The sequence below is a fragment of the Podospora pseudopauciseta genome (assembly GCF_035222475.1).
Source record: "Podospora pseudopauciseta strain CBS 411.78 chromosome 5 map unlocalized CBS411.78m_5, whole genome shotgun sequence".
NCBI classification, from domain to species: Eukaryota; Fungi; Ascomycota; class Sordariomycetes; order Sordariales; family Podosporaceae; genus Podospora; species Podospora pseudopauciseta.
In genome coordinates, this window is record NW_026946665.1 from 1,394,309 (window position 1) to 1,405,410 (window position 11,102).

An 11,102-nucleotide genomic window follows, 5' to 3' on the forward strand; every position below is an offset into this window, starting at 1 on the left:
CACTGGACGTCACGGGAGGCAGTGCCCCTTGCTTGGCATGCATTGAGTAGGTATGTATGAAAACCCGTCAAAATAGCGGCTGAGCATGCGTGACAGATTTGTTCAAAGAGACCACGAATCTGGGACAAAAAACGCTAAATGTTTTCAGTCAAAACAGTTCAATACATTTAATCCCAAGCACTTGCATGCACTCAGTCAAATGAAGCCCCTTTCTCTTTATCTTCTCGCGATAGGGAACACTTCTCCAGGACCTCCACTTCCGAACCACACCATCGGCATGAAAAAGAGTATTGACAATCTCAAATCATGGCGTTGTATGACCTGTTCATAGACTAACCGAAACTGGCACAGTCAAGGACGTCAGAAATGGGTATCCACGTTACACAGAACTGCTGTCCACTCACGACCCCTATCTTATTTGCCGGCGGTTCACCAAGATCAGAGCTAGGCTTATGCTCTTGAAGCAGGATAAGCTCTGCGTGTTGGAACAGACACTCGAGAAAATCGACCAAGAAGAAACCCCTCCGCTCTTCCTCGGGATGAGGCGTCTTGATCGGAATCCAGCTAGACAAGATGTTTTGTCAGAAATCGAATCCTCTCTTGCCGAGTATGATGCATCCGTGGAGAGAACTCATCGCATGCTATTGCTTGCGCCCGGCCATCCCAGAGACGTCCAAAGTCTTCGTAACTAGCTTGAGGGGACGGGTTGCATTTTCAAGGTCGAACAATCGTATCTGTCCCACAAGGGAGAATTCGCATGCTTGGCTCCGCCCCGTGATACCGCGTTATTTCACCTGGAGTCATGGGTGGAGGACAAACTTCGTCAGTTGTTTAAATCCTCTTTCAGAAAGCTACGTACTAACCATACCCCCTGGGAACGTGAAAGGCTGACAGCTTCATTGAGCAGAGCCCATATCACAATCTTTCGTCGGATCCGAATGGTTTTATGTATACCGGCCCATGGGTTGAAAGAACAGCAAAAGTACTTTGTTGTTTTTGATCACACTCCTACTGATCATGCCGTGGTTTTTTGAAAATCTCACCAACATCTTGTCCATCAGACTCTTCGTAGTCATGGCATGCACTATCTCTTACCTCGTCATACTCTTCGCATTAACCAAGTCAAGGATCATGGACTTGGTGTTGGGAGGTGCAACGTGAGTTCTCAAGCCCAAGACTTTTGCGTAGCCTTGGTGTGTACTCATCCGAGACTTTTAGGTATGGCACCGTTCTTATTGTCTTGGTGTCCAGTACCACGGACCACTAGAATATTTGGAATGGCAACAACACAGCTTTCTGGGGATAGCAGCCTTTTCAGCCGGTCGTTCTATAGATCTTGGTGTACATATGCTACAAAACATCCATGCACACACATCACACATAAAACGAACGTGCGACCACTGCACTTGACCCCGAGATTACCACAGATCGGCGCGGGTACATCTCGAACCTACTCTGGGTCCATATACAGCCTCACAAACGCATAATCCTCAGGACTACCTGCGATCGTGGGAACCGTTCACAAACTTCACTCCCTCCATCCTCAGATCAGCCAGGCTGATTATAAATGCGGCAAAAACTCCGTCCACTCCACCGTCTCATACAACCCCCTCGGCGCCCCCCTCAAACTCACAAAAGCCTCCACAACCAAATACACCCTCGCAACCACAAAAGCCCCCAAAACCACATACACCCCCAACCTCCGTCCCCACCTCACCAATTTCCCCCGCCCCTTGCCATCTTTTCCTGTCAAAGTAATCGGCATAGAAGGATTAACCCCCGAAACCCATTCATCAAACCCAGGCCAGCACTGCCTCGCAGAGAAAAAACCCCACAACACCACACCCGAAGCCGTTATCGTCAACGCAGAAACAATCCACAGTATCCTCTCTGCCTCTGCAACAAAGCTAAACGTCTCGAAATTGTTGAAGCCCGCTGAGCAATGCAGCGCTCCATAAGCTGCGGCTGTGGCAGCGAGTACGGCACGGAGGCGGTCACGGTGGATGTTGACTTGGCCAAGGGAGAGTTTATGGAGAGAGGGGAAGTTGACTATGTGAGGGGCGAGGTAATCTGCCTCGCCGAAGAAGTGGGCTAGTTTGGGGCCGAAGCCGAGGGTGAAGTAGTAGGGCTGGTAGTCGGGACGGGAGGAGCAGAGGGTGCGTAGGCGGTCGACGGCGTGGGAGGCGGTTTGGAGGAGGGGAGGGGGGATTAATGGTCGAGTTTGCGCGGTAGGGTCGGTGGAGGAGGGAGGTTTTTGAGCATCGGGGAAGCCACGGCGGCAGTAGCGGCTGTGTCGCATGGAGAAGGTGTCGTATGGAGGCTTGAAGTAATCGAGGCATTGAGGGGAGACCAGGGGTGCGTTCAGGTTGAATTGGTAGCGATAACTGGTGTTTCTTGCATTTGGTGGTCTCTTGCTCTCAGCTGTGGCCGTGTCGGTTTCGGACCAGAGCTGACCAAAGCCGAGGAAGGCAGCTGGGTTCCTGGAGCCAGGGGACCCGATGGAGAGGTGGGTTCTCAGTTCTGACAGCTCTTGACGGGAAGTCTGCGAGACAAGTGCGGGTGTTTGATCTGGCGAGGAAAGTGCTGGCGATGGATAACTCTCTGGCAGTTTCCAAATCCTTTCATCATCTTCGTCTTCCACCACATGCACAAAGCACCTGATGTCCATGATTCCATGCTCATCCACGCCACTTGTCTCTGGCGAGCAGAGGTGCATGAGCGCCAGCGCCTCGCTCCTTCTCTCATCAACTGGGAGCAACGTCGGCACCAGAATATCCAAGGGCTTGTGCCACCACAGCAGGTAGATACCCAGCGCACAAGCAACATGGCCGCAGGTGTTGATCTCCAACAAAGATATTGGCAGATGCTTTGTCGCTCGACCAATCACCTGAATCACCATCCACCCAGCCTGGAAACAAACAATGCTCTTTGCCAGCCAATCTGCCTTGCTCTTATCCCTAATCTGAGACTCTTGAATGGTAGGCAGATCCCCCAAGAACGACAACAGTCTGATACCCTCAGCGGTAACAGTCACTCGCCTCGGCTTTCCATCGACATCCATCCCAGCAGACTCAGGGAGATCAGCAACAAAGCCGCCCATAACGGCAAAGAAGCACTGCCCAATATCCCAGACTTGCCCGTTACCACCCCGACTCTTGACATCAATTTCGATTTGCCCCTTCAGCCAGGTAGCGACAATGAACTGCGCTGCTGCTGTAGCCACAACCACCTCAGGCGCGAAGATTCCGTAGACGACCCATTTCGCCTTGTCGAGAAACTGAAGCCGAAGGCTGTTACTGTGAGACTCGGGTGGTACGTTGAGGTGGAGTGCTGAGAAGACGCAAAGTGTGAGGGTAACGACACATGAAAAGACAAGAGAGAAGGTACCCCGCCCATTGGGTTCAGGCTGCCAGCCTATTTTGTCATCCTCTCCAAAGACGAAGCCCAAGAAGAGGAGAAATAGCACGGCGCTAAATGTTGCCATTTGGCTGAAGCACCATTATCATTTTAAGCACTTCTGCTGCACAAGTCAAATCTGAGGTGCGGTTGGGAACGGCTTTTGACCTGCCCAAGATAACGACAACACCTGCAGCTGAAAGATTGAGGTTTTGTGGGCGTTGCTGAGAAGTTGCCCACTTAGTATGAGTGTGCCTGGATAAGCCGACTCCTCAGCGAATGAGAATGCTACAATTCTCCAAGCTCCGTCTTACGCGCTGACGCATCCACACCTGATGCGACTTTGCTGGATTACTTCCTTGGCTGGGGTTTGTGTCGAGGAGGCTGAAGAAACAAGACAAGGCAGACTGGACAATATGGGTTAAACCTGCTGTGATGTGTAGGTAACTGGTGATTCTCCAGATTGTGTTCGACACAACCATGAGGCCGTAAGCCATGGGGACGGGTTTTGCACGAATACTTCACTTCAGCATCACTGAAAGAGTTCAGTGATTCATTTTCACCTTTGATTGCAACGTTCATCAAGTTTCATCAATTTATGCAAACCTCCCCTCTAGCCCCTACCTGTCCTCGCCCTGCGCCACGGCGATCAAAAACCACCCTTAATCCCCCCCAACGTTGAGTAATAAAGACTTTTCTTTCCAGCATTGGGTATAAATTAAAATTACAAGTAAAATAATACAATAATCCTTTCAATAATCCAAATTATCTATTTACTCTATTTTTTCCACTTTAGAACTAAAGTAGATCTAGTTTTTTATAACGATAATAATAATAATAATAATATATCCAGAGCCAATTAAATTTAAACCTTTACTTAATAATAACCGATTTACTGTAATTATTGCAATTTAATTAGTATAAAGTTAATTATATACATAACTTTAATTAATAAAAGAATTATATATTAACATATTATTATTATTTATTTTAAATTTCAAATAATGTAAATTGAAACATATTTCTTTAAAAAAAGTAAAGTATATCAGAAATTATGTATTTTTGATTTAGTCTATAGAGATTGAATTTAATTTTAATTTTAATTTTATTTTCTTGGATATTAACTTTATTATGTCTATTTGAAACTAAATTCAAATATAAAACCAAATTCATTACCTACGGTTTTCAATAAGTAATACTTCAATAAATTATTGAAATTTAAAATACATTATTAATAAAAAATGTCCCGTTTAATTTTCCTTCATATTTTTAAATTTATTAACGATTTCTTTTGGAATATTTAACAAATGTAACTAATCCTTCTCTTAAATCAAACTCATATATAGCATCTATTAATACAGCGAAAAAAAAACAGTTAAATAGATACTTTATTGTCACAATCGTAACTCAAGAACCAACGCACGGGGCGCGGGACGCTCCTAGCCAATCATTACGGACTAACCGAAAGCGTAGAGAAAGGCTCGCGGTGATCCAGGTGAGCGGAGCGACAGGATCACGATGAGCATAGTGTGACGAGCCCCTATCCAGAACCTCTGAAAGAGATACTAGTTGAAGGTACTTCTAAACAATCCTGGTTAGGTACTATTTAGCTGTACCGAACCAGAATTACGTTCGGCTTGGCTTGGCTCATCTCATTGACCACCCTGGCCCTGTCCGTAATTACTCTGTTCCCAGCCCGTAGAACCCGGGTCAGCATGTGTCTCCGCCACATGCCTTTCCACCCCAACTGCACCCAGATTATTTTCTTGACCACCGGCCTCCAATGCATCTACTCCCGCCCCCATGTTGTTCACTGGTGTTTCGGTGTGATACATCGTATTGATCTCATGTTGACCTAGTATCGCTTGTGCTGAGCGTCCGGGATTAGCAGTCTATTGTTATCCATGTACAACCATCACCAGAAACTTACACCCCTCAGCAAGTGACTGTTCTTCAATTAGACCCTGCTGTCATGTCAGACAGGCCTGAAGGGGGTTGTGTTCATTCCAGGATGTCTCAAGACTAACTGGGCACCCTGAGTGGGGGCAACACCAGCCTCCCATCCCATTTCCAACGGTATTGGTAATGTGGTTATGATAGACATGTAGATTGGTCACACGGCCACATGGAGTGGGATTACAGGCATACAAGATGGCAAAGTCCGTATTTGTGTGGCAGCTGGGACACTTGTATCGTACGTTGATATACATTTTGAGTGCCTTCGGAGTGGAAGTTAAGAGTATTAGGCAATCGATCTCTGAGCATAGAAACCATAACAGGTAGGACAGAGGTTAAAAAACAGATGTCTTGGGACTTGCACATGGACGGGATCAAGATCAATTCCATATGAAATGACATGGTACACTGTACCACGGTAACGTAGTCCGACTTGAAAAGCGTTCTGTATAAATCATGAGCAAGTTTGCTATTTGTGGTGGGTTTGTAGGTTTGCATCATGTTTCCTTTGATGAGGACCAAAGGTGCAGTGTGGAAAGCCAAGTTTTGGTGATGACGTTGTGAACGTGACGATTGACGTGTGATGTCAAAATAAGCTCTTGTCCATCCCTGTCTAGCCGCTTGGCAGCCACCCCTTTTTAGCTCTCCACACCCGCCTTTGCCATTCGGACACCAGCTCCACCTTTTCCATAGCACACTCCCAACTCCCAGCCTCATTCACATCACCAACCCCGTCGTAAACAGCCTTCTCTGGCCAAGGGCATATGGGTCGTTGCATGAACACGCCCGTGTTTGAGTCAGTTGGCCGATGCCAAGTCGTGGCAACAAGCTTGTCGACCGCCTTCCCCTCCTCGGTCCACGCCATCAGTGCCAACAAAGCATCATGGTCGACATCCTCAAACCCCGGTACGGACCAAGTATCGCTCCCCATAAGTCCTGCCTGAAAAGCGCCTCCAATATTCCATGGTGCATTCGGCTTGCAATCCGGTGTTGAAAAACAGTGTCCCATGCCAGGAATTTGGAAATACCGAATGAACTCACGTACCCCATCCAGGTCGCCCCCAAAGGTGTCAATGGTCTTGTTATAGTACCACCAGGACCCCTTCTCCGGTACCAGGCCATCTGCCAAACCATGATACAAGATCACCTTGCCACCTCGGTCCTTGAAATTGGAGATGTCGTACTGGATAGCTGAAGAATGACCAGGATCCAGTCTTTGTGCCTTATCGATAATATCCTTCCCAAGCTTTGAGGTACCAGTCCAATCCAACTCCTTGTCGTCATTATCAAGCAGAAAATCTCTAACATACCCCAGGCCATACGGGCTCGGTACCGTCCCACCCAACAAGATCGACCACTGATTCTCAGAGCTGAGTGTCAAACCAGGGTACAGAAACTCCCCATCCTCGGATAGCCACCCTTCATAAACCTTCCTAGCTGTCGCTGCCTGCTCTGCAGTCAGGCACTTACTGATGTTTGTCCCAAGCTCTGAGCAAACCAAGGTTCCAAGATCAAACTCGCACTTGTCAGGACTGCTGACAATGCCATCCTGTACTCCATCCACATTGTCACACTGTCTGATGACCTCTTCGAGTAGCAAGGAGAACTTGTTCAATGGAATATAGTACGGGTTCGAGTCGTCGGCAGGCACATTGTACAAGCCTATCTGCATCAAGAACGGGTTCAGCCGTGCTGTCCACCAGGCAGGGGCCCCAATCAGTGCGCCGTCGAAGCTGTCGGGGAATTCCTGTAGCTCTCGCAATCCCTGGCGGCCACCGGTCGAACAACCGCTGTAGTATGTCCAGAGTTTGTCATGGTCAGGTTGTTGGTAATATCTTTGAAAGATCTGTTTGCCCAAAACAACGGAACCATGCATGGCTCTCCAGCCCCAGAGTTCCTTCTTCTCGGCGTGGCCATTTGCCCAGGAGGTCTCGAGGGCAGTCGAATTGTGACCGGTGTCGGTCGAGAGGGCGGCCATGCCGTGGTGGGGACCTGCTGCCCTGTTTTCTTGTTGTCAGCACCGATCAACAATGCAATGATTGCGGTGAAGGCGATGCCAGGACCAATCGGACCTCGGTACTCACATGTCAAGCCAGTTGACACCACCGGAGAAGCCCCCATTTCCCACCACGAGCAACCTCTTTGGCGAAGGGAGCTTATCAGGCAAGAACAGCCCAAAACGGTAGCTCGCCGTGGTGGAGTAGTCGATTTGGAGGGTGACGGCGCATAGCGGAGGGAGATTGGTGGGGTTCACTGGGTATGCAGGGTCGGAGGCTCCTTCACCATAGGAGCCGTTCGCAGGGACAGGGATCACGTTCTCGACGGTCGCAGGCGTATTGAGGGTATGCAAAATAAAGGAAAGATATTGAGAATTGCACTTTGGATGTCTCGCCTGCCCGTCATCGTGTTGTCCTTGGGACTGTCGAGGTTCAAAATGGTGATTGCGTTTGCATGTCGATGTGATGGTGGCGAAGTGGAGATTTGAGAGAGGGGAAGGTGATGTAAGGGCGTGCAAGGTGCTGAGGAGGATCGCGACTGCTGTTGTTGTGATGAAGCGCCACCGGGTCATCGCTTATTAGTCATTGGTTGCAAGATATTTGGATGTGAAGGATTAAATGAAGCAGTTTTGAAGGGGGGTTGTCCAGACGTCAAGTGCATGAGGAAGATATATACCCAATCGGCGGTTCTACATGTATTGACAGCGGCAATAGTGATTTGGGGTGAGACATGGGGTTTGGGGACAGCTGGGTTCATTGCCACGGTATTCCTGTTGTGGCAGAGGGACTGGGAAGGTGGCATTGTGGACAGCTCGTTCTGCCACTTGCCATTGAATATCCATCGTGATTAGTTGCAGTCGACTTGGTGACTTTTCAAGGTCATTTAGTTCATTATTGGACGCTTCTCAATCTGATCAGATGACGGGTAGCAAGTCCGTGCCGGGCCAAGTGATCCTGGTGGCTGGGATCCTAGACTCGAGCTTCCAAACAGTAAAGCTCTCCAGGCACACTGGAAAGGTCATTGTGACGACAATAGGAGACTATGGAGCAGCTGTTACCGGGAGTATCCATGGACACAGTTCTCTAGTCGGAAACTGCTAAATCGATCAGTCCACCTTTCCACAAACACTCCTGAAAAGTCCCTTTTATAGTGACGACAGCCGTAACTCTAGACAATTTCTATCCTTCTACGTCCAATCCCGGCCCAATCCCGGCCCAATGATCTATTCCCGTCGCACCAACACCGACCCTCCGATAGCGGCTGAGACCCGGGGAACCATCAACCTCCTCCAGTAGTATAAAAGTAATATGTCGTCTTGTACCGCAACACAAATGTGTTACCAGTTTCGACGTGCCAGCACATCCGTAGGCAAGATAGCCTGGGAAAGGCGACGACATCCGAGGTAGCTGTCCGGCTGTCCAGAGATATCCACGACCAGAATTGATTGTCATCTGACGTAATGGATTATATTCCCTTCATTCCAGAAGTCAGAAAACGGTACATCCTGTTGATCCCGCTTGGCCTTGGCGTGTACAAGTGGCAGCTCAGCTACCGTGCCCTCTAACACAAGAACCTCAGTGCCCATGGTGGTAGCATGGAAGGTTGGCAGTTTGTTGAAATCCAGGGGCATGGAACCTCGTGCTACCACGAGATCGGATTTCATCGAATCGGAAAGAGTGTTGGGGTAGACAACGCGACGCTGACAAAATGTCCAAAACCATGAGGGTAACGTTGGCGGGACTTCGAAGTGCTTGTCCCCATCATATCCGTTATTAGTGCTTTCATCATCACTACTCGCAGTCACAGCTTTGGTCCTCCGCATCTGCATCAATGGAGACCTGGCTGCTGAGTCAGCCCATCAGCCTCGTTGTATGCCTCCTTAACAACGATATTTCCACCATTCCTCTCAATTGGCCGCCAACTTTCGTTAATTTATAGCAAGCCCATGTGAACCGATCGCTCCCACCGCCCAAGCATGTATCCTCTGAGATCATTCATCTGGCTAAAGCTCTGTGCAAGATCAGCAATCGCAAGTAAACGGTCCTTTCCGTAGGTCAGGGAGCACCTTGAATATTTCTCAACGAACCGATACCAGTCCACAGAGGCCTGGAATGAATTGGTCACAGACCATTTGCTATCCTCTGGATGGAGAAGCAGCGTGCTCCCTGATATAATGTCATCAGCAATCGGACCAGTCGCATCATCGAAGAAGACATGGTGGTCTACAAAGTGTAAGAGTCGTCGTGACAGAACCCGTTCTGAAACACCCAACCCCGTCAGTTGAGAAAGCTTCCCGTAACTTGATCGCCAAAAGAGCCCAGAATGGTTAGGTGGGCGATGGTACGATGGGGGGTGAAGAAGTAGCTGGGTGAATGCAGTACTAGTGTCGGTGGAGGTTTCAGGCTGGTATCCAAAAACCCGGTTGTGCTGTCTCGAGCGGTGTGATCTTAAATCGTGCAGGAGGCATGGCTGTAGACTGCAGCCATCCGCGCAGACTCGCGAGCCCAGTCGTCGGCGTCGTCCTGTAAGATGCGCAGTGCATCAATCCAGAGGTACCGATGCCGCAGTGACCACCTTGACTGTTGACCCTGATAACATCTTTCGAACTGCTGACACAATCAGATTATTAATGTTAGAAGCACCTTCCACTCCCAACTCAAGTACCCTCGTCGGAAGAAGTTCCCCTGACATTGCGGCGCTGCCCGAGGCCCCTGAATGGTCACCTGTGGCGTTGATGCGGTCATATTGTTGGCCTTGTAGCTTGGCAACACTGACCCCAACTCGTGACCTCATGGCTTTCCAGCATTCCTGATCTTGGTGACCTGAATGAGGCAGGTGTGTTAGGATCCGAAACAAGCGTTTCCCCAGCAGGAGTACTGATACCAAGGCGACTTACAGGCTGCAAGACTCAGTTTCCCAGCTCCAAGGAATAGGAACCCGACTGGGTGATTTTCTCTTTGTCCTATTCCTGGATCGAAGTAAGCCAAAGATCCAACTGGCCCACGGGGATTGTATGTGTGTTGGTAAATGTTGCACCCCAATTCAGCGGCATCCGGAGATGTTGAAGCTGATGAAATGCGGATGCAAGATGAGCCCCGTGGAAATTCAAACCATGGATGTGCTCGTGGAATCTTCCTTATAATAAGTTTCTTGATATCGAGCTCCAAGCCATGACTGATGCCGGATTCAGTATCTCCGATTATGTATCTCGCGGACCTGCAGACTTGTTCATTCATAGGTTCGGTCCATATCGGCGGGGCAATATTGCCTTCCTCGCGGCCGAAGTTGGCGCAATCAAGATGATGCCAAGGATGGGGATGACGAACCTATGATTTTTTGGTCCAAGGAAAGATCAGGAGTGATGTCTGAGAAGGACTGATACGGAAACTGGGAGGCTATCACCACATAGCTCCCATTCACCACTGCTTCCCCAGTTTGACTGTAGGTGAGTGCGACAACGCATTGAACGTTGATTGTCCCTATATCGAAGCCATGAGACATCACATCTTGAATCATTCGCCAAATATTCATTTTAACTGTTCAGGCATAAACCCTATCGCACGTGCCATCATCATGAAATCAAAAAAACAGCTCATGAAGGCAATAGAGGGTGATCCGGATGGACCACTCGACAGAATCGGAGGGTGCACAAGTATTTTTTATTGTCTACAATGGCCAGAGGGACTTCGGTGTCTCCTCCAAACGTGTGCCAAAAGCCTCATCGACACAATCTCAGATGACATACGTTCGGA

General features: G+C 48.8%; 2 protein-coding genes across 2 annotated transcripts; both read right to left on the minus strand.

The window, feature by feature from the left end:
• Positions 1-1,561: 1,561 nt before the first annotated feature.
• Positions 1,562-3,484, minus strand: QC763_509895 (uncharacterized protein; the record flags this gene model as incomplete). Its single annotated transcript, XM_062913576.1, has 1 exon — positions 1,562-3,484. One exon carries the CDS (start codon positions 3,482-3,484, stop codon positions 1,562-1,564), a length of 1,923 nt encoding a protein of 640 aa, XP_062765001.1.
• A 1,686-nt stretch (positions 3,485-5,170) lies between these two features.
• On the minus strand, positions 5,171-8,172 carry QC763_509900 (uncharacterized protein). The gene is made up of 3 exons (XM_062913577.1): positions 7,437-8,172; positions 5,745-7,352; positions 5,171-5,622 (listed from the first exon to the last, which is right to left on the minus strand). Exons 1-2 carry the CDS (start codon positions 7,919-7,921, stop codon positions 5,966-5,968), a joined length of 1,872 nt encoding a protein of 623 aa, XP_062765002.1. The 5' UTR covers positions 7,922-8,172; the 3' UTR covers positions 5,171-5,622; positions 5,745-5,965.
• Between the last annotated feature and the right edge of the window lie 2,930 nt (positions 8,173-11,102).